This window comes from Leopardus geoffroyi, chromosome C3 (genome assembly GCF_018350155.1).
Source record: "Leopardus geoffroyi isolate Oge1 chromosome C3, O.geoffroyi_Oge1_pat1.0, whole genome shotgun sequence".
Lineage (NCBI taxonomy): Eukaryota > Metazoa > Chordata > Mammalia > Carnivora > Felidae > Leopardus > Leopardus geoffroyi.
In genome coordinates, this window is record NC_059338.1 from 33,936,637 (window position 1) to 33,960,677 (window position 24,041).

Here is a 24,041-nt window from a genome sequence, read left to right on the forward strand (position 1 = left end):
TCCTTCTTCTCCAACTCCTCTGCCATTTCCTTGGTCAGACCATCTTGTGGCTCACGTGGCCAATTGCAATAGTCTTCCTTAGCTACCCTGTTTCCTCTCTCTGTTTACTTCAGTCTGTCATGTACACATCTGCCATACTGCTCTGTTCAGAGCATGGTAATGAGTCACTCCTTAGCTTCAAAGTAAACAAAGGGTAAACAAAACCCAAAACAAAAAACAACGATTCTTTATTCCCTAAAGAATAGCATCTATAAATTCCTAAACCTGACCCTTACATCCCATTCAGACACATGTATAAGCTGCCCCTTCTTAGCAACCCCCTCTCCTCTCCTCTGAGCAAAGTACTTCCACAGAGACTAACACTCACTGTCTTGTGCTGTGACACTGTATTCATGTCCTCTCTTCCACTCTAGGCCTTAATTTTCTTGAAGATGTGGACCCCACAGCATTTATCCTGGTGCATTATGACAAGTAGGAATTCAATGACTATTTATTTTTGTTTATTTGTTTTTTGAAAGAGAGAGAGAGAGAGTGACCAGGGGAGAGGGGCAGAGAGAGAGAGAGAGAGAGAGAGAGAGAAAGAGAGAGAGAGAGAAAGAGAGAGAATTCCAAGCAGACTCCACACTCAGCATGGAGCCCAACTCAGGGCCCCATCCCATAACGCTGGAATCATGATCTGAGCTGAAATTAGGAGTTTGCTGCTCAACAGATTGAACCACCCAAGTGTCCCTCAATGACTGTTTATCAAATTGAGTTCTTTTGGCAGAAAACTGTGGGAGAAGCATCAGGTCATGCACCCCAGTGCTCCTCTAAATGGGATCCGTCATAGAAAAAAGAAAATGGCAGCCTGGCCCTTACCTAGGCTGTGGAAAGTCTCTGATCCAACTCTGTTCCAAATGACCTTGGTCGCTGCTCTATTTGCTACTGTCCTTGGTGAGTAATAGAGAGGTATGTTCATTTTGGCAACAGATATTCAAGATCATCCACTCATTCACTCTTAAGACTAACAGATGATTCAACTTTGAGCAGAAAGCCACATTCAGCAACAAGGGATTTATTTGATCAGAAACTTAGAATTTGAAGGTTAAGAGGATTTGGAGTTATTTGGGATTTAAGGGTGCTTTGTTTTATCCACAAAGGAAGCAGTTTTCTAGACACTTCCTCCTTCCATTTCTCCTCCAGGGATTTCCAAAACAATCTGTCTCCCAAGCATGACTTGAAACAAATCTATAGGATCTATCAGCCTGACTGAGCAATTTTCACTGCTTCTGGGTCTATCTAGAATAGAGAGGGGAATGAAGTATAGACTTCTACTTGGGCTCCGGAAATGTAAATGAATCCTCTTATTTAATTCTTGCAAGGTCAGCAGGATTAAGACTTTCATGTTTCAAGGGCTCCATGCTTTTTCCTTCATATCATTCAAAATCCAGCATGTACAAAAAAATGCAAATTAAAAATGTTGTTCTTATCCATCTCCCAGCCACCGGGGTTTCCCTTTCCGGAGGCAACCAATCTGACACGACGTTTTTATCATTACCATCATCATTATCCTTTACCAGCACATGCGTGTTACTCATCACTCACTGGATTCCTTGAACAATGAGGATAATAGGAGTTGTAATTTTTCTTGATTAGAGGGGAAAAGAATGGTTCTTCCTCTAAAAATCATACTACTGAAATATTAAGATGCTGTGTTTCAAGGCATTAACTTCCGCCATTCTTCGTCATTTTGGTGTCCAGGTAGTTGTGGTCCCCCACCGAGTTTATACTTTGCTTCCCCAATAAATGTGTTGAACCAGACTTCCTTCACCTCTGGGACTGTCCTGAAATACACCTGCCGTCCTGGCTACAGTAGGGATCCTTATAAAAGTCAGGATGTTACCTGCCGATACAGGTCATGGAACTACGATGAGTTCTGTGTCAGTAAGTATGAACATTTATTTTTCTTATTTGAGCTTTGCCCCTCTTTGCAAAATTGTCTCAGGAATTAAGTTTTCTGACTGCAAGTGATAATATTTGGTTACTAAGAAACCATCCAGTTGTCAGTTACTGATTCCAAAGTACACATGTGTGCTACCTTTTGAAAAACATAAATAAAAAAAACAAAGAAAACAAAAATTACAAAGTACCTAGTTGCAGTGAAAAATAAGTTTATCCTTTACAACGTAGTTCAGTAAACACTTCTTTCCAAAGTGAACTGCAAATTCAATTTTACTATTTTGAAAACCATATTCATTCTTTACAAAGATGCCTGGGCGGCTCAGTAGGTTAAGCTTCCGACTCGATTTCGGCTCAGGCTATAATCTCACCGTTTACGGAATTGAGCCCCAAATTGGGCTCTGCACTGACAGCACGGAACCTGTTTGGGATTCTCTCTCTCTCCCTTTCTCTCTGCCCCTCCGCTGCTTGCATGCACTCTGTCATCTCAAAATAAACACGTAAACTTAAAACAAAAAGTTATGTGGCTAGAGAGTGGTAATGTAGTTTCCAAAGAAACTTCACCCAAAATATTTGCTGTGTTTGGAAGAAGATTCTGTGATTCACTTGTGGTTGAGAATATATTCCGTAACGTTTTTCCAATAGTAAGCGTATACAGTCTACGCTTTTTATTGTACCTTTTGTAACTCATGACATGCATTTTCGACTGGCGTAAATACAAAGTATATGCCACAAATATAGAATGGACCATAGCTCCCTAATCAGTGTCTATCCTGGGTCGTAGACTCCATTACCACAGTGATTTAGCGGAGTCCTTTTCTTTAGTGGTGAAATGTACCAGAAAAATATGGGATCATGTTTTGCATTCATTTATCCCCCAAAGTAAACATTTAGTGATTCAGGATCAGAAATAAGTTTGAATTTCAGCTTCTGGGTCTTTCTGGAAGCATAGGCCAGAGCTAATCAATCAATCTTCTTTTCTAATGCCTTATCTGTGAATACTTGGAATCACTAATTATCATTTACATTTTTTTTTTTTTTTGTCAGAGAAAAGATGCAGACATCCTGGAGAATTACAAAACGGGCAAGTGATAGTTAAGACAGATATCTTGTTTGGATCACGCATAGAATTCGTCTGCTCAACAGGGTGAGTGCGAAGCAATCTAGAAACAATTCTTTTAAATTAATTTTTTAAACAGTAGCTAATGTGTTCATATAGTTCAAAAGTAAAAGTGATATAAGACCATATACGCTGAGGATTGTCACTTCTACTCTCTCACCCTCCACCCATTCCTTTGTGTCCTTAAACAGGGATCCATTTTTTTTGCTTTCTTATGTATCTTTCTGGTGTTTATCTTTAAAAATACAAGTTAAGAAATTAGTATACGTTTTTATCGCACCTTTCCAATAACGAACATAACTTTGAATCTTTCTTTCTATCTCTCTTTTTCTTTCTTTCTTTCTTTCTTTCTTTCTTTCTTTCTTTCTTTCTTTCTCTGAGAGAGAGTGCAGGTGGGGGAGAGGGGCAGAGGGAGAGAGAGAATCCCAAGCGGGCTCCAAGTTCAGCATGGAGTCCAACACCAGGCTTGATCCCACAACCCTGGGATCATGACCTCAGCTGAAATCAAGGGTTGGGTGTTCAACTGACTGATCTATCCAGGCACCCCTGAGTCTTGCCTTGTTTTCTACTCATCAGTGTATACAGGACATAGTTTCATGTTTGTGCCTAGAAGTTTCTTATTGATTTGCCTTTACAACGTCAAAGAATGTTATCGTATGATGCATCACGGATTAACAATCTCTTTGATGGATCCATAGATATTTCCAATTTTTGCTATTCTGAACAGTGTTCGGATGCATTACTTGGCACATATATAAATTTTTACAGATGTAGTTGTATCTATAGGGTCAATTTCCAGAGTGGGATTTCTGGGTCAAAAAGTACACATATTTGAAAATTTTAAAGATACTGCAAAATTGCTCTCCTTAGAGGTTACAGTGTTTTGCGGGGTATGTAAATGCCTTTCTCTTCAAAAACTTTCTGTATTGTCAATCTTTAGAAACCTTGTAAACTTTTTGAAAATTTTCCAATTTAAGAGGTAAAAGTGGAAGCTCAGCATAGTTTCAATGTATATTTCTCTTATTATGAGTGAGGTTGAGCATTTTTTTTTTTTTAATTTTTTTTTCAACGTTTATTTATTTTTGGGACAGAGAGAGACAGAGCATGAACGGGGGAGGGGCAGAGAGAGAGGGAGACACAGAATCGGAAACAGGCTCCAGGCTCTGAGCCATCAGCCCAGAGCCCGACGCGGGGCTCGAACTCACGGACCACGAGATCGTGACCTGGCTGAAGTCAGACGCTTAACCGACTGCGCCACCCAGGCGCCCCGAGGTTGAACATATTTTTATGTGTTCAAGAGACATTTGTATTTATTTGTGGACTATTTGCCATATTCCTTTGCTTATTTTTTCAATTAATTTGTTGAAATTTTTATTCTTAATTTCTAGGGTAGATATGTGCATACATAAACCTATACACACACACACACACACACACACACACACACACACACAAGATAACCTACGCATATTAGGGTTTAGACCTTTTTTCTGATATGAACTGCAGACTTTCCTCCCAAGTATATAATTTTTCTTTTGAGTTGGTATTGATACCTTTTTTTTTTCTTCTCAAGGAAAAACTGTACTTCGGCTTCAAGTTTATCGATTTCTCTTTTTAAAATGGCTTCTGGGGGTGCTTAAGCGGCTCAGTCAGTTAAGTGTTGGATTCTTAATTTTGGCTCAAGTCATTATCTCATTCTCATGAGTGTGTTCTATGCCGGGCTTGGAGTCTGCTTAGGATTCTGTCTCTCCCTCTGCCCCTCCCCTGCATGCGCACTCTCTCTCTCTTCATTTCAAATGAATAAGTGAAAAAAATAAAATAAAATAAAATAAAATAAAATAAAATAAAATAAAATAAAGTAACTTCTAGATTTTAGGTCTTCATTTAAAAGCCCTTCTCCAATACAAGATTTTAAACGATTTGCCTAGATCTCTTCTACTGCTTGTACGTTTTCATATTTTTTGATGTTTAAAGCTTTGATCCATTTGGAGTCAATATACAATATACAGCATGAGGTGCCTATTTTAGGCAATGTTTTTCCATATGACTGGAACCTGTTACCCCAAAAGTCCATCTTCAATTTACAAATTTGAGAGTGCTTTTTGGTACTGTAATACATTCTCATATGTGTCTTGTATATATCGTGTATGTATCTATATGTGTTTCTACTCAAAGCCATTGTTTTGCCTGTATATTCACATACATATTTCACAGTGACCTACTTATCAAGACTTTATAATGTGTTTTAATAGCCAATATGGGTAGTCCTGCCTCCTTGCCTTTAAAAAAATTTTTCCTGACAATACTTGTTTTCTACATAAAGTTTTAAGTTAAGCATCTTTTATTTTATTTTTAAAAAGTATACTTATTTTGAAAGACAGGGAGAGAGAGAGAGAGAGAGAGAAAGAGAGAGAATGAGAGGGGGAGGGGCAGAGACAGCGGGGGCAGAGGGCCCAAAGCAAGCTCTGTGCGAAGAGCACAGAGCCCTACGCGTGGCTCAAACTCAGGAACTGTGAGATCATGACCTGAGCCAAAGTTGGATGCTTAACTGACTAAGCCACCCAGGCATCCCTAAATTTAGGCATATTTTAGATTCAGTGCTGGGGGGTTGGGGGAGAGGGGAAAGTCGGTGATGGGCATTGAGGAGGGCATTGAGAAGGGCATTGGTGGGATGAGTACCAGGTGTTGTATGGAAGCCAATTTGACAATAAATTATATTAAAATGCAAAAAATAAAAATAAAAAAAAGTCAGTGCTGGATTAGTGTTTAACTTCATTTTTGAAGAATAGACTTTTTTTTTTTTTTTCTTTTTTTAATGTTGAGTCTCCCTGGACAAGAACAGGTTCTTATAGGGGATGCAAAACTTCTCCTCTCCCCTCTCAGGGTCTCTGAATGGGCCTGAGAATTAGGCTGATATAAAACAGATTAACAGGAGAAAAGCATACACATTTTATTTTTAGACATACATGGGAGCCTACACAGGAAAACTGAAGACCCAAGAAGTGATTAGGCCTAAGTGTTTATATGCGAGGCTGAATAAAAAGTAACAATTGTAGAAAAGTAACAAAATACATGGGGAGGCTACAGGAAGATTAAGGGTTATTTCTGCAAGGTCTGTCTGTATAGATTTCTCTTGGCTTCAACCCCTCATCTCTGGTGAAAAGGTTGTTTTTTTCCTCGTGGTATAGGGAGAGCATCTTCTACATGAAGAGTTTGATCTCCTGCTTTCAGAAAGAAAAGAAGTCTAAGTGCCCTTCCTATGTCTGCCATTTCAAGTGCTTTTAGCTCAAAATAATCTTTAGTAATTTTACTCTTTGTTGTCTTGGAACAGGTCACTTAGTTCAACATTTTGTGCTGCGAGCTGCTATTTTAAAATGTAGATTATTATTTTACTTCTGTAATACTTACTTGATGTGCATTTCAAAATAGCTATTTTGTTTTTTTTTTAATTTTTTTTTTCAACGTTTATTTATTTTTGGGACAGAGAGAGACAGAGCATGAACGGGGGAGGGGCAGAGAGAGAGGGAGACACAGAATCGGAAACAGGCTCCAGGCTCTGAGCCATCAGCCCAGAGCCCGACGCGGGGCTCGAACCCACGGACCGCGAGATCGTGACCTGGCTGAAGTCGGACGCTTAACCGACTGCGCCACCCAGGCGCCCCCAAAATAGCTATTTTGTTTTGTGTTGTGTTCCTTCTTCAGGTTCTCCGACTGAGTATGTGTTGATTCTCCTTTGCTTGCTATCCGTGCTTCACATTTTCCTCTAATGTTGTTGCTCCCTTTAGTTTGGTCTTCTCACATGTATCCTTATTTATCCCTTATGGCTCCCAAGACAGAAAGTGAGAAGATTCACAACGCAAGTGCTGTCGGAACACTAAAGTGTTCCTATCGGAATAGCTGGAAACCACACTTTTCACTTGGTTTCCTGGGTAGTTTGGAAAATGTACATTTTTAAGAAGTTTCAAAATGAAGAAATGCTTACATCTCAGTGTCTCTTATCTTATTAAAAGATTAGTTTTTCTTTTTCTTTTTTTTTTTTTTAATTTTTTTTTCAACGTTTATTTATTTTTGGGACAGAGAGAGACAGAGCATGAACGGGGGAGGGGCAGAGAGAGAGGGAGACACAGAATCGGAAAGAGGCTCCAGGCTCTGAGCCCTCAGCCCAGGGCCTGACGCGGGGCTCGAACTCACGGACCGCGAGATCGTGACCTGGCTGAAGTCGGACGCTTAACCGACTGCGCCACCCAGGCGCCCCAGATTAGTTTTTCTTTAAGTCATTATTAAATAAATCCAACTAGGATTATTACGTATTATTATTTATTATTAAATAAAGCCAACTGGAGGTCCCATTTGCATTAATCTTCAATAAGAGTGTACATTTATTCCTTGATGATAGCACAATTTTAAGACATACTAACAGTGCTTTTTCTTTCTGTTACCATAATATACAGAGGGCATTAAGACAAACTGAAGAAAGCTTAGAACTTGTCAAGAGCTATAAAAATGGGGATCGTGAACAGAGAGCTAATGGTGTATTGGAGAGGGTAAGCACCTGTAAGTCAGAGGAAGGCTGCCTGCCCAAGGACAGGAAAGTTTGGGGCCAGTAACCTGGCTGGTACCGACATCTACAAAACATTTCGGAACACACTCGAATGAGCCTTTTACCCTACCTTGTCCCGTTTGAGCTCGGGATAAACCCCATGCCTGACAGATAGTCGCTGCCCGCCAACAGATTCCAGAATAAAAGAATGAATGAACGAACACACACATCTCACTGCGGTGATAAGTTTTACTGAACGGAGTGCTCGGTAGGAAATGCTGTTTAGAAAATATTGTTTCTTCACTGTTTAATATTGTGTAACCAGTTAACGTATTTAGACCCCTTTGTCCAGCTTCATTTAGAGTCAGAGGAATTTCATTACAATCTTTGGCCCTCTCTTATTCAGATACGTTTTAGTTGGTTCAGCCACTAGTCATTGTGAGATCCAAGATAGAGGAGTTGATTGGAGTCATCCTCTCCCACAATGTATAAGTAAGTAAAGACTTTTTCTGACTTGACCACAAACCTATATCAACCATGTTCGGTACTAAAAGTCCCGTGTATCTTTGCTGCGTCTTCTACCCGCCATTAAAATCTGCATCATGAAGTTTAGATTTGCAAGGATACCTTCCCTGATGATTTCTTTCTCTTCACTCACTCATCCCAGTCGCCAAATGCGATCCTCCTCCAGCCATCAGTAATGGGAAGCACAACGGTGGAGATGAAGATTTCTATACATATGGCTCCTCTGTCACCTACAGCTGTGACCCCAACTTCTCGCTCTTAGGCAAAGCCTCCATTTCTTGCACAGTGAAAAATAAAAAAACAGGCGTCTGGAGCCCAAGTCCTCCTACTTGTAAAAGTAAGTCACAGTGCCTGGGGGGGCTCAGTTGGGTAAGCATCTGACCGTTGACAGTGGCTCAGGTCGTGATCTCGGGGTCAGGAGATCGAGCCCCTCTCCTCCACATCGAACCCCACATGGAGCCTCTCATCAGCCTCCGCCCGCCCTGAGCATGGAGCCTGCTTGGGGTTCTCTCTCTCCCTCTCTCTCTGCCCCATTCGAACTCATGTGTACTCTCTCTCTCTCTCAAAATAATTAAAAAACTTAAAAAAAAAAAAGCTAAGTCACAATGATACATTTTGACTTGGAAGGTGAATTTGGCTTGGAAGGTGAATTTGTTGGGGGAAATGGGATGATGACAAGACTAATTATTGCCATGATGTATGCATGTATTCTCTCAACTGGTACTTATGCATGATGTACCGCTGTGCAGTGACAAACAGCACCAATATCTCATTGGCTTTGCAAAGTAAAGGTTGGTTTTCATTCACACTCAGTCTGCTGAGTGTCCAGGAGACTCCAGGGCAGCTGTAGTCTAGGTGGAAATTTAGCAACAAACTTAGCAGCTTTGATCTTGTGGTATTTCCACACCAACATGAGCTTTCAAAATCTGTTCAGTGGGTGAAGAGAGAAAAGTAAATCATGCCCTGGCTTTTAAAAAGAGCCTTGGGGGCGCCTGGGTGGCTCAGTCAGTTAAGTGTCTGAGTCTTGATTTTGGCTCAGTTCATGATCTCACGGTCCGTGAGTTCGAGCCCCACGTCGGGCTCTGTGCTGACAGCTCGGAGCCTGCAGCCTGCTTCAGATTCTGTGTCTCCCTCTCTCTCTCTGCCCCTCTGCTGCTTGCTCTCTGTCTCTCTCTCCCCAAAATAATAAATAAATGTTTTAAAAATGTTCTCTATGGGTCCGCTTGACATATAGTGTTATTAGGCTTTTGTGTTATAGTTGACACAGGATTAACAACAACAGTAATATCTTCATTGCCATTTCTCTCTTATGACCCACTTGTCTCTTCTTGTGATTCTTTAGAAGTCACTTGTCCTAAGCCAGAGATTCAAAATGGAAAAATCATCTTGGGATTTGGACCCCACTATACTTATAAAGACTCCATGGTGTTTGACTGCAATAGAGGTTTTATCCTCAAAGGAAGCAGTTTAATCCACTGTGAAGAAGATAACAACTGGGACCCTCCTCCTCCCACTTGTGAGCTCAGTAAGTACGGGCCATGAAAGGATTTCAATGTTTCCATCTAAATTACCCAGAAATGCTGGTGAGGGCATACTTGTATGCCTAGACCCACTTGTCCCACCGTGAAAATTTAAATTTAGATCAATGACTGTCTTTGTCTTGTAGTTATTGGGAAAAAAATGATTAGAGTCCACTGGGCAAGGTCTTCTATAACCACAAAATGCTGCCACATATCGTTGCATGGGTTGTGGACTCTCCAACCCTAAAGGGAGACATTAACATTGTAGATTAGTATATTTCGTTCAACAATTCTCTTGCAGTTAGTAGAAAATTGTTTTGTTCCAAAAAAAAAAAAAAAATCAGTACATTATGATAACTGATTTGAAAGATAATAATAAAGTGTCCCGTGTGGAGGGGGGGAATGCCTTTTCCTAACTTCCACAAAAGGATTATATGGCCTAACTATGATTCTGACACTCTGCAATTATAAACTTATGTGAGTCACTGAGAATTACGTTAATACTAATAACGATAACTTGGTGCTAGTCTGTTTTCTGGTGTGGCTGATCCATCAGCCAGGGCAAGATAGTTCCTGACTGAATGAACACATGGAATCCTTTGGTAGGACAGGCTAGTCGATGATCACGGTTGCATCCCGAGTAACGGCATCGCTTCCCCCTTGTTCTTCTTTGACGAGCAGATAGTTGTCTTGGCTTACCAGACATCCCACATACCTCCTGGGAGATGTATAACTACCAGATGCCAACAAAACAGGGAGTTTATCCTATTGGAACTATGCTGAAATACAGGTGCCATGATGGCTATAAACCTATTTCAGATGAGCCTACGACTGTGATATGTCAGGAAAACTTGACTTGGACCCCGTACATAGAGTGTAAGGGTGAGTTTCTGCTTTTTAAATCTTTTTGTATATTAAATGCCCAACCTGGGCTAGTATTTCTTTTCTTTCTTTCTTTTTTTTTTTTTTTTTTTACCTTAAATGGAGGAAATTTTATCTTTCAAGAGAAATTGAGAATTATAATAATTCAACAGAATAGTGCAGTATTATTGTCAGGAGGCATCATGCAAGTCTTGGAGGAGCTGAGAATTATAACCTTTCCTTATCCTTGTTCAAAATCAAATGGGGGGGCGCCTGGGTGGCTCAGTGGGTTAAGCGTCCAACTTCGGCCCAGGTCATGATCTCATGTCGGGCTCTGGGCTGACGGCTCGGAGCCTGGAGCCCGCTTCACATCCTAGCCAACACCTGCTATTTCTTGTTCTTTTGCTACCAATCAATCTGACAGGGTTGAGGTGATATCTCACTGTGGTTAATTTCATTTCCCTGATGATTAGTGATGTTGAACAACTTTTCATGTGTCTGTTGGCCATCTGTATATTTTCTTCAGGAAAATGTCAATTCAGGCATTTTTAATCAGATTATTTGATTTTTCAGTGTTGAGTTTGAGAAGTTCTTTATATATTTGGGATATTAACCCCTTACTGAATGCATCGTTTACAAATATCTTCTTCCATTCAGTAGGTTGCCTTTTTGCTGTGTCGAGGGATTTCTTCACTGTGCAAAAGCCTTTTATTTTGGCATAGCACCAACAATTTATTTTTGCATTTGCTTCCCTTGCTTGGAAGCGATAGATCCATAAAAATGTTGCCGATGCTAATGTCCAAGAGATTAATGCCCATGCTTTCTTTTAGGAGTTTTATGGTTTTGGGTCTCACATTCAGCTCGTTAGTCCATTTTGAGTTTATTTTTGTATATGGTGTAAGACAGTGGTCCACCTTCATTCTTTCGCATGTAGCTGTCTAGTCTTCTCAATACTCATTTATTGAAAATATTGTGCTTTCCCCATTGTATATTCTTGCCTCCTTTGTCACAGATTAGTTGTTTATATAAGCATGGGTTCACTTTGGCGCCCTCTATTCTATTCTAGTGGTCTATGTGTCTATTTTTGTCCTAGTACCAGACATTTTTAATTACTACAGCTTTGTAGTATGTCTTAAGAGCTGGGGTTGTGTTACTTCAACTTTGTTCTTCCTAAGGATTATTTTAGCTATTAGAGGTCTTTATGCTTCCATATAGATTTTAGGATTATTGGTTCTAGTCCTGTGAAAAACACTGTTGGTATTTTGATAGACACTGCATTAAATCCATAGATTGTTTTGGGTGGTATGAACATCTGAAGAATATTAATTCTTCCAATCCACGAGCATGGCATATCTCTCCTTTTGTTTGTGTCATCTTCAATTTCTTTCAACAATGCCGTATCATTTTCAGAGTATAGGTCTTTCACTTCCTTGGTTAAATTTATTCCTAGGCATCTTATTCTTCTTAGTGCAATTGTAAATGGGACTAATTTCTTAATTTCTCTTTCGCTACTTGGCTGTTAGTATATGGAAACTGAATAGATTTCTTTTTTTAAAGCTTTTATTTGTTTATTTTGAAAGAGAAAGAGAGAGAGAGACTGAGAGCAGAGGGGGACAGAGAGAGAGGGAGAGAGAGAAAGAATCCCAAGCAGGCTGCACGTTGAAAGCACAGAGCCCAATGCAGGCCTTGCACTCACAACTGTGAGATCGTGACCTGGGATGAAATGAAGAGTTGGACGCTTAACCGACTGAGCCGCCCAGGGCCCTGAGACACAATAGATTTCTATGTATTGATTTTGCGTCCTGCAGTTGTTCTGAATTTATTAGTGCTAACAGTTTTTTGGAGGAGCCTTTAGGATTTTCTATATATAGTATCATGTCATATGCAAATAGTGACAGTTTTACTTCTTCCTTATCAATCTGGATGCTTCTTATTTCTTCTTCTTGTCTGATTGCTACAGCTAGGACTTCCAGTCCTATGTTGAATAAAAGTGGCAAGAGTGGGCATCTTTGTCTTGTTCTTGGTCTTACAGGAAAAGATTACAGTTTTTCGCCGTGATCATTGTGATGAAAAACCATGGGTTTTTCATGTGACCTTATTTTGAGATGTTTCCTTTAAACCCACTTTGTGGACACTTTTTTTGTCACAAAGGGATGTTGTATTTTGTCAAATGCTTTTTCTACATCTTTTGAAATGATTATATGTTTTTAAACATGTTTTGCCTCTTGTTAATTTGATGTATCACATTCATTGACTTGCAAATATTGAACCACACTCCCATCCCTGGTATCAATCTCACTGGTTTATATTGAACGGTCCTGTTAATGTATTGGTGAGTTTGGTTTGTTAACATTTTGTTGAGGATTTTTGCATCTGTGTTCATTAGGATTATGGCCTGCAGTTTTCTTTTTTAGTGCTGTTTGTTTCTGATTTTGGTATCAAGGTAATGCTGTCACTATAGAATACATTTGGAAGTTTTCCTTCTGCTATTTCTGGAATAGTTTGAGAAGAATGGGCGGTAACTCTTCTTTAAATGTTTGGTAAAATTCACCTGGGAATAGTGAGGCCATCTGGCCCTGGACTTTTTTTGTTGGAAGTTCAAAAACCTACTTTAAAATCATATTTAGGGGCGCCTGGGTGGCGCAGTCGGTTAAGCGTCCGACTTCAGCCAGGTCACGATCTCGCGGTCCGTGAGTTCGAGCCCCGCGTCGGGCTCTGGGCTGATGGCTCGGAGCCTGGAGCCTGTTTCCGATTCTGTGTCTCCCTCTCTCTCTGCCCATCCCCCGTTCATGCTCTGTCTCTCTCTGTCCCAAAGATAAATAAACGTTGAAAAAAAAAAAAAAGATTAGCTTAAAATCATATTTATTTTACTCACTAGAGTCGTATTGATTTAATTCTTTAATAAAGGATATTTTTTAACCATTTAAAAAGCAGAAGTGAGGGACACCTGGGTGGCTCAGCCAGTTAAGCATCCGACTCTTGATTTCAGCTCGGGTCATGATCTCATGGTTTGTGAGATCCAGCCCCACGGTCAGCATGGAGCCTGCTTGGGGTTCTCTCTCCCTGTCTCTCGCTCTGCCGCTCCCTCACTCATTTTCTCTGTCTCTCAAGACAAATAAGTAAACTTAAAAGAAGAAACTATTAAAAATAATAAAAAGCAGACGTGAAATGGTATTTATTCCAATTATCAGACAATCTGATTCAGTGTGGAATTGCACTCATGACTTAAATACTTAAAAGTATTTTTTACAGTATTACCTAAATATGAATATTATAATTTAGAAAACATATCACTCTTGGACATTTTTATTGTAATTCATAAATAAATGAGTGGTGAGAGTATTTGAGTATGCCCAAAAGTATCCCCATTGTAATGCTAGTCAACCTCCTGATGTGAAGAATAGGACATTTTAATTTGCTCTGATATTTTCTTTACCTCAAACTATATCAAGTTCTACCTTAAAGTAGTTCTACTAATGAATAAGAAATTATATCTTTATATCAGCTCTTATTGCATTAAAATTAAAGACCTTAATAGCTCTTTCTCTTAAATTTGGCATCAAAAAAGAAAACTCCTGGCCATATGCAATAATTTAAATGTCTTTCTGTGCATTAGTTGTCAGGTGGCTATAAACTTTTTATTTTTTATTTTTTTAACGTTTATTTATTTTTGAGACAGAGAGAGACAGAGCATGAACAGGGGAGGGGCAGAGAGAGAGGGAGACACAGAATCTGAAACGGGCTCCAAGCTCTGAGCTGTCAGCACAGAGCCCGACGCGGGGCTCGAACTCACGGACCATGAGATCATGACCTGAGCCGAAGTCGGACGCTTAACCGACGGAGCCACCCAGGCGCCCCTGGCTATAAACTTTTAAGGACAGTTTTCCTCCTGTTACTGAGGCAGCGTAAGTTATTAGAGGGGTTAGTAATGCTGTGACCCTAGTGAAAACACAAAGCGATGGGTGTCATTTGTCATTGCTTTTGAATACTTCTGAAAATGTACATTTTCATAGAGGTTTCATCCCACTTCTCGTTTTGGAGGCTCCTAATGAAATTATTTAGTTGGAGGGAAATGACTGGGTTGGAGTCCTTGAGCAATCAGGGGCAGGGAGAGCAGATCCAAGTGTCTCTGGTACCCTCCTCTGTTTCTCCAATTTCTCTTCAGTGGCGACATCTTCGGAAGGTGGAAATGAGCTTATTATCCATAGGAACTTCATTGAAGTGATTTTACTAACCTTTAGTCTCACTTTTAATTTTTTAGAGGTATGTTGCCCAACACCAGAGCTGAAGAATGGCAAAATCAATGAACAGAGATCTAGTTCTGTCAATAGCTGTGATTTTTTCAATGGAGACGCAGTTTTATATACGTGTTACCAGAAATACAAGTTTGAAGCCAGATGTCAAGCAGATGGCACCTGGTATCCCAAGACACCAACATGTGATGAGAGTAAGAGCTTTTGGATTTGTGTTATTTTAGTTGTTTCTTTGTATCAAAGCGATGGAGATTATTAAGGGAAGGTTTGAAATTCGCTAAAAGATTTTGTATACCCTGCAGGGTTTTTGGAGTGGATAAATTTGTTAAAGAGCACTGCCCACCCCCAGTCCAACTTTCCTTCCCCCACCTCCATTGTTTATTCCCATCCTCTTGACCTTGCTTCTTTGCTTTGCTTTGCTTCGCTTTGCTTTTCTGAATCAGGAAATCGGCCCCATGTAATAGATCAGCTGGACTTTTCAATTATTGCCTTGTTTCTCTTGGTATTTTTGTCTTTTCTTGCCTTCTTTCTGATCCATATGCCTTAATCTGCAGTTCAATACCCACTCAAACCTATTTGAAACCATTTGCCTAAACTTGCTTCCTTTCTTCCTCAAACTTCCTCAAACTTCCTCAAACTCCTTTCCTTTTGTGTTCATCCATTTAGCTTGCACACACATACCCCAAATATACACCTATGAACCAGGCTCGGGTTTCCTCTGTTCTGTCAATTGGTTATCATGGATACCTCCCACATAGCCATAAGCGTGAGCTAAAGAGGCACTTGGGCAATGGTGGATGGGCACAGGTAGGATCCGGGCAGCCTCTTTGTGCCAGATTTTGTGCTATCGGGTCCTGCTCATGCTCAATCCCAGATGACGACTTCCACTTTATAAACGAACGGTTTGCTCCCTGCCTGGCCTTCTAACTTGTTGGTTCTGAGAGACCAAGCTCATGAAGAGTGATTTTGGCACGGGCTCACTTCATGACCCAATGTCAGGCACGGTTCCTATCAGGACCAAACAACATGCCAAGAGTTGTGTCTCCAACAGCACGTAATTCTCTGCAGCAGTGCATGGCCTTGCTTCAGGATCTCAAGGGTCTATGCTGTGATCGTGCCATTGACATATGTATGTTTTCCGACTAGAGCCACCTTCAATATACGAGGCTCTGCAGGGTCCTAAGGTCCAAGCAACAGGACGATTTCACTGACAGTGAACTAGCTGCCGAGCTGTATCCCAACATGGGCTGCACACAAACCCAGCTATGTTTTATGTCATCTAGCTCATGGGCTGGAATCGTATTCCCACGTATGGAAGATCCTGCCTCTGGAAACGGGAAAGTTCTATTATATGTTGTGCATCTTTTTTTCCTTGGTGTGGTGTGCCATTTATAATAGTTCGACTTTAGTTTGGAGGGATAGCCTAACAAGCCGTGTACCCTGGACCTCTAAATATTGCATTGATCTGGCAAACCCTTGAATCTTTACCTTCTATATGCTGGAGCATCATTACGAAGGATGGAAAAGCCCAGTCTTTCCCTTCACCTCCTGTCTCCCTTGTGTGTCCCTTTTACTACTCACGCAGAATACTCACAGCATTTCTGGTGACCAAACGTGTGTTTTTTTTTTTTTTTTCTGACACAAAGAATTCTCCACAACACCATCTGGATGCCCTGTAATTTACTCAGTTCCAACAGTATGGACCTGGAGATTGTATCACATGCTACACCTTAAAGACTCAGTCTCACAAAACTTCCCCGCCCCTCCTGACTTCAGATCTCAAATGTGGGTAGTGGGTCCCCAGGTTACCACCAAAATCTGTCCAACTTGGCTACAAACTTGAGGTTCCCATGACTTCCTTCTTGAGTTCCATTCATTTGCCAAAGTGGCTCACAGAACTCAGGGAAACACTTTTGTATTAACCAGTTTATTAAAGGATCTGACAAAGGATACAATGAACAGCCAAATTAAGGGATATATAGGGTGAAGTCTGGAAGGATCCCAAGCACAGAAGCCTCAGTCCCTGTGAATTGTGATCCATCACTTTCCCAGGACGTGGATGCGTTCACCCACTTGGCAGCTTTCCAAACCATGTACTCCTAAGATTTTATGGAGGCTTACCCTCTGTAGCATGATCAATTATTGACGCTGTTTCCCCCTTCTTTGGAGAGGAGAGTGGGGCTGAAAAATTCCATGCTTTATTCATGGCTTGGTCTTTCTGGTGACCGGTTCCCATCCAGGAGCCACTGAAAGTTGACTCAGTAGAACAAAAGATGTTCTTACGGTTCTCAGCACTTAGCAATTTACAAGCGTTTAGGGGTCTGCACCAGGAACTGGGACAGGTATCTATCTGTCTGTCTCTCTCTCTCTCTCTCTTATCTATTTACCTATCTATCTATCTATCTATCTATCTACACATTAGCTTCTTCTTGCCCATACAGTAGAATTAACATGATGCCATTGATATACTGGATCAATGTGGATGTCCAGATAGTTGTAGTATCTTCAGATGCTATTATGACAGGGGTAAGTGACTAATCATACCTAGGTCTAAAACTACAAATGTGTGATTTGATCCTTCCATGTGTATGCAAACTGTTTCTGACCCCTTTTTTCCGATTAGGATGAAAAGAAGGCATTAGCTAAACCAGTGACCCCATTTACCTGAGGATAACTAAATCTACTTTAGCAAAGATACCCCATGTGAAATGAGACTAAAATGTTCAGTTTTCAATACTTTACTGTAATTTCCCAGAATCCTAGTTTTCCTGGTAGACAGATTGGGGAAATAAATGGCAATATGATGGGAACGTAGCTTTTGTTCTTCAAGAGTGGCACCAATTTTCCCATTCCACTTTCCCCTTGGCATATGATGTATTTTTTAATATAGTATCTCACCTTCCTGGGGAAGACGATGGGGAGAATCAATGGCTTCTATTTGACTTCTTGGATATGACTAGTCTTACCCCATAGACCAAGAACTCAATATGGAGTTTGGACCTAGCATTGGTTTTGTTTATTCCCATTATACTTTTGAAGATATTGGATATGACTGTCAAATGGTCTAATGAGGGGGCCATGGTGGTTCCTCACCCTGAGACTTACAAGGGGGCAGCCCAGGTCTTGGGTTTGACACTTGATCCCATGGGCAGAGAAGATCACAGGACAGAAGGAAGCCTCCTACAAACCACGCAGATTCTGGGGTGAGCTATATTTTACATTTTACAAGCTCATACTCTGTCACTTTTGTCTCTCACCATCGAGGCTGTGATTTCCCTCCTACCATTAACCATGGACGGTATGAACGACATCAAGCATTTGGTATATTCAGTCATATTGAGGCGATATATAAATGTGACAAAGGATACACTCTAGTTGGTGAAGCTCGACTCTCTTGCAGTTCTTCAGGCTGGTCTCCTGCAGCCCCTCAATGTAAAGGTAACTCCTGCCCCCTTTCCAGTCAGGTGGGTGGAAATGTCACAAAAGCACTGAGAGTACAGCTTCTTCCTGCCAGGGGCAGCACAGAAACATTTGATGTGGTTGATTGAAATCATTACTGTGTTCCAGATGCAAACATTACAAAGGGGCTACATTAACATCAACCTCCCCAGTCTTTCTCCCAGTCATAAATCTCAGTCTGATTCCCACTTTCAAGAAATATTCTGAAATTTTTCCTAGTAGAATGGGACTAATAACAGTCCTCCCTTCACAGAGCTGAGAGAATCACATAAAGTGCTTAGCTCGAGTCTGATATGTGGTCAGTGCGCAACAAAAATGCTAACGAATATTATTGCTACCGAATAAAAGATAAAGCAATTAGCAGCACCCATGATAGTTTAATCTTATAATCCTAGCTTGTTGTCATGTCCTTTTTCTTATACTTATGGATTCCTTGAAACCATGTTTCCTTTGTAGCTGTCTGTATGAAACCAGAAATAGCCCACGGAAAGCTGTCCGTGGATAAGACTGAATACATTCAAGCTGAAAATGTCAACATCCGGTGTGACGCTGGCTATGAGTTGGTCGGTCCGCAAAGCATCACTTGCTCAGAGAGCAGAACCTGGGACCTCGAGGTGCCCAAGTGTGAGTGGGTAAGTGGCACAGTTCAAGGAAAGTTCCAGTCCTATCAAACCCTAAAAATGGTGCCTCTCCACAAGCGCTGTCCCAGCCAGCAATGGTGAGATCTGACTTGTCAGGATTCACTCCTGAGTCCCTCCAAAGAACTCTCTTTTATCTTGAAGCACTGTGGTCCCTTAGGAGTGACAAGTTTTCCTCTCTCACTGGAGATAGGAAAACCTGAGCCCCTTAGGGAGAAGAGGGTGTCAGATGCCCGCAACACTGAGACCCAATTTGACTTCTCCTAGACTATCTAATATTCTGTGTTCCATTTCTGGATGGTCTCAGAAACAGCCTCTGTGTTCACAGAGGCCCCTTGTGAAGCTGTCTGAGAACCCGTCCCTATTCATCTAGAGAGGACTAAGTTGGGGCCCGAGGTGTTTTCTGTTTTTCCGGCTCACCCGCAAGTTCTGGGCTTCGCCTTGGCCCCGAGCCCTTAGTCTTGTCATTGTCAGGAGGACACTGAAAACCCCACTCCATACCTACATCTCTTTTAGGTGATTCCTGAAGGCTGTGGACACGTGCTCGCAGGCAGAAAGGTCATGAAGTGTCTCCCCAACCCAGAAGATGTGAAAATGGCCCTGGAGGTGTATAAATTGTCTTTGGAAATTGAACAGCTGGAAATACAGAGAGACAAGGCAAGGAATCCTGCTATGGACTCACCACCGTAATTTCTCCCAAGAGAGGGAGAAACACGTGCTGCCTTCAATACAACACTGGTCGCTTCAGCTTACCCACTCTCCTGCCCCCTTTGTCCCATCATTCATGGTAATAAACGTCTAGAAAGGACAATTTGTTCACGTTTAGTCTTTGAGACTGTACAATTATCGATCACCTCATAGCTCATGTTTTTGCTTTTCTGGACACAAAGTGCCCATTTTTGTTTTCAAGTAAAAAAAAATTACACATCAAATTTAGTTTTGTTATTTGTGGTCGCTGGGACTCAGTTCTTAATGAGGTCTCTGAAGTAATCCATTGCTTAAAGTAATTCATTACTTCCCTGTAAGGGCCTTGGACACTGATGTGGGCTCACAGCAAAGCGTTTCCCGGGATCGCTCACTACACAGGTTCAGTGTACAAATCACTCAGGGCTTTAGTAGTTTTTATTATTATTATTATTATTTATTTAATTAAATTTCAGTCAGTTGACATTCAGTGCGATGTTGGTTTTGGGAGTAGAATTCAGTGATTCATCACTCACATACAACACTCGTGCTCCTCCCGACAAGTGCCCTCCTTAGTTAAATACAGTTGGGGTGCCCTCCATCACCCATGTAGCCCATCCTCCCCCCTACTTCCTTCCACAAACTCTGTTACTTCTGTATTGTTAAGACTCTCTTGTGGCTTGTTTCCCTCTCTTTTCAGTAGAGTAAATGTAGACACACCCCGAAGTCCTGGTCCATTCTCCCCCCTTTGAAGGGAGTCACGTCCCTTACCAAACCCCATGAACCTGGCCTCTGCCTCTCGAATGCTGCCCCTCAACTTCTACCTGACACGAATGGGATTTGTGTTTGTGTCCGAACCTCTTTATTCCATTTTTAGGGAAGCAACGCTGAAAGGCTGCCGAATGTGAGGCCCACATGATGGCCACCCGTGTGTTCCCAAGTCCACCATCTGATTTGGCCCCGTTGTCCTTGATGGAAATGTAACGCGGCCTGAGCGACTATCCCATACGTGAGGAGAAACCCCCATCAATCCCCTGTGATATACAGGTGGCATCCTGGAGGCTGTTGTTCCTTCTCTCACCACCTCCTCCGACGCCCGCATCCTCTGAAATCTCTCCTTCAGCGAGTCTCTTCTCTAGGGGAACGTTGGCCTCTTTGTTTCAATTTCCCCAAATGTACTCTGCAGAGGCACTGGTGTCCCACAGGCTTTCACTGAACTTTACATGTCCCAGATGGGCTGGCACTGCGAGAGAAACCCACTTGGCATGGAAGGTTCCACTGACGGTCCCGGAAGCCGTTCGTCTGCCCCAGCCTCGGGGAACCCAGGAGATGTTTATTGTGGATTTCATCTTAGACAGAGGTTTGTGGGTGACTAATTTCCTTGGAAGGTGGCCCCAGAAAGCACGGTGAGCGAGTGGGTAGCGGGATGAGAAGATGAGAAAGGGAACACAGCGAAGAAGGGAGCTTTCTCGGGCTGTCGACTGAGGCTGCAGACAGGTGTGCAGATCTGAGACTGTTCTCTGAGAGCCTGTGGATCACAATTGTGCAGAGTCCTTCCAGGGATGAGGACCCGGAACGTTTGTCCACCAATTCCCCTCTCCCGTTGGTGGAGACTTGTTCCAACATCTTCGACAGCCAACCCTGTGGGCCCCCTGAGCAGTCTCCTGTGGCCAGGGAGCACCATCAGGCACAGAGACCCTGATGGCCGATGGCTCTTTGGCTCTGCCTGCAGTAGCCTCCAGGGTCGGGACGTGCACAGGGCACATGTGGCCTCTTCCAGTTTCCTTTTCTCTATGGCTCTCTTCTGACATCTGTTCTGGTCTACCTCTCTCTCACCACTCTAAACTCTCATTTCTCTTTATCAGGTCCCCTGTGGCATTGCTTTTGTCCTCCCTGACTGCATTTTTTTTTTTTTTTTTGAGTGAGCTATTGAGTTCTTATCTCGCATTGAGGTTTCTCTTGTTATCTGAATTCTCATAAAACGAATAATCATCTACACTAAGCACAAAACAACTAAAATTCACCAACAAGTCAACAATCTGCTGTAACAAACATCAATCCTCGCTTTTGGTTTTGGGGAGTGAGGATGTGGAAGGAGCCTCAGGGGTCCCGCAGACATTCTGGGAATAGAATTGCAACATTGTCTGCTGCTATTGTTTAATTAGCTGTGCATCATAACTATTTTTTCCAAATTTTTCTTCTCTTTTTTTTTTAAAATATGAAATTTATTGTCAAATTGGTTTCCATACAACACCCAGCGCTCATCCCAACAGGTGCCCTCCTCAATGCCCATCACCCACCCTCGCCTCCCTCCCACCCCCCCATCAACCCTCAGATTTTTTTCAGTTTTTAAGGGTCTCTTATGTTTTGCCTCCCTCCCTCTCTAACCTTTTTTTTTCTTTTTTTTTTCCTTTTTTTTCTTCCCCTCCCCCATGGCCAAATTTTTCTTCTCAAATATGATCTAAGATTGTGGAAAATATTGCTAGTCATATGCATGAGCTGAGCAGGCTTAAAAAAGGCCTTTTCAGAAGATTTTGTAGCAGAGGAACTTGTTCAGTCTGTTGCTCATCAAGGGTTTCAGTGAGAGAAAGGAAAGGAGCCTGGGCACTTGATACCAAAAATCTAAGATGAAATTGAGAACATTCAGAAAAACAATGGCATCATCTTATGAGAACGGGGCAGATGTATCATTTCAAAGCAACTGAATTGCCTGCATCATCTTACCTTAGCAGGAGCTATGCCATTGCAAGCAGAGAAAACTCAAACGGATCACCATTTAGCTCCTGTCTGTGTCTTTCTGGTGTGTTTCTGTTTATCAACTTGTAACATCAGCAGGGACTGGGGGAGAGGGTGTTGACCAGTTCTCTGGGGTGAAATGTGGCTGAATATCAGATGACTGCTGGTTTACCCACTGGCTCTCACTGATTCGCCACCAGAGAGGGTGACTATATGCCCTCCATCCTTCTTCTTTGCCACCAAACTTCTACTCAGAAGAGTTTTCACTAATTAAGTAATAATTTTAAAAAACAGTAGTTTGCTTATTTTGTTTTGTTGTAAGCTATTTGAATTAGTGTTCTATTTCATTGTGATTCATATCGCATTATTTTACTTTATTTTTTTCCGTAAGACATGTTTTCTCTGGCATACAAGAAAACCTCATTTTGACTGATACTGCATATTATCACTGCTGAATATTAGAGAACTAGATGATGTTTTAAATGTATTATCTACGTAAAAATCCTTGGTGTATTTTTGCAGCTGTGTTTAAGAATGTTGTGCTGATACGAATGAATTGGTTTGAATACTGGCATGGGTTGGGAATGAATACTTTCTCCCAATTTCATAAGGAAAACTAATGTTCCTGCTATCTGAAAAGTCACCTTCCACACCATTTTATGGTGGATTATAATGGAATAACAAAATAGGCTTATATTTTCCTATTATTTCCTATTATATTTTCCTATTATATTTTCCTATTATTCGAGTATATTCATACAAAGAATTATCTACCTCAAGCATCATTCATTATCTGTCCAGAAGACGTAGTTGAGGCTTGAAATGCCAATCCTTCTTGCTTCCTTCCTTAACATTTTCTATGAGTATATGAGCAGTGCAGAGTCTTATTTTCACACTGATATGAATTCTTCCTTCACTCTTTAACAGTATATTCTTTGGTGGATAAATGTCTCAGATCCTAGATGAATAGTATATATGCATCTCAAAATTGTCTAAATTGAATGCATGTATATGCAAACAAATACTGAAATAATAAAGTTGGGTATAAATGACTCCATTTCGTTTTTTTTTTCCTTTTCTCTTTCCATTTTTAATTGAAATTTCATGTTTAGGGGCGCCCGGGTGGCGCAGTCGGTTAAGCATCCGACTTCAGCCAGGTCACGATCTTGCGGTCCGTGAGTTCGAGCCCCGCGTCAGGCTCTGGGCTGATGGCTCAGAGCCTGGAGCCTGTTTCCGATTCTGTGTCTCCCTCTCTCTCTGCCCCTCCCCCGTTCATACTCTGTCTCTCTGTCCCAAAAATAAATAAACGTTGAAAAAAAAATTAAAAAAAAAAATGAAATTTCATGTTTAACATTTCAGTTTTTGTACATAATTGTATAAATTATAAACCACCTTACAAGTGCAACTGTTTCTTGACCTAGCAACTCTACTTATCTTTGAAATTAATTTAAAATATGTGCACCTTTAGCAAAGTAGTGAACCAATCAGACCCGCACAATTCCTTTTCCCTTGTCCCAGAGATCCACTGTCACCTCTTGGGGCATTTTTTTTCCTGGTATTTATCACCATATTTTTTAGAGAGTATATATTTTTTCTTTTTAAATGAATTATCCATTTATCTATCGTTCACAGCCAAAGATCAAATCATCTGCTTTTTCTCGCTCTTTCTTCCAACGTGGCTATTGCCCAATTTTAGTTAAATCGGTAGTGTAACATTTACTTATTATCAACGGTCTTTTATTTTACGCCGGTCGATAGTGTTCTTTT

General features: G+C 41.2%; 1 protein-coding gene across 2 annotated transcripts in view; it reads left to right on the forward strand.

The window, feature by feature from the left end:
- The window catches only part of C4BPA (complement component 4 binding protein alpha), a 53,020-nt gene that overhangs the window by 9,306 nt on the left and 19,673 nt on the right, over positions 1 to 24,041 (forward strand). The window contains exons 2-12 of one of the 2 annotated variants that reach the window (XM_045456725.1): positions 767 to 933; positions 1,741 to 1,923; positions 2,986 to 3,085; positions 8,005 to 8,090; positions 8,266 to 8,460; positions 9,466 to 9,648; positions 10,325 to 10,525; positions 14,766 to 14,951; positions 18,022 to 18,195; positions 18,673 to 18,848; positions 19,371 to 19,786. In XM_045456725.1, coding sequence (XP_045312681.1) covers positions 792 to 933; positions 1,741 to 1,923; positions 2,986 to 3,085; positions 8,005 to 8,090; positions 8,266 to 8,460; positions 9,466 to 9,648; positions 10,325 to 10,525; positions 14,766 to 14,951; positions 18,022 to 18,195; positions 18,673 to 18,848; positions 19,371 to 19,544 — 1,800 coding nt within the window. In that variant the 5' untranslated portion in view covers positions 767 to 791 and the 3' untranslated portion in view covers positions 19,545 to 19,786. Of the gene's footprint in view, positions 1 to 766; positions 934 to 1,740; positions 1,924 to 2,985; positions 3,086 to 8,004; positions 8,091 to 8,265; positions 8,461 to 9,465; positions 9,649 to 10,324; positions 10,526 to 14,765; positions 14,952 to 18,021; positions 18,196 to 18,672; positions 18,849 to 19,370; positions 19,787 to 24,041 lie in introns of those variants that run through there. The other variant, XM_045456724.1, reaches the window with a different exon arrangement.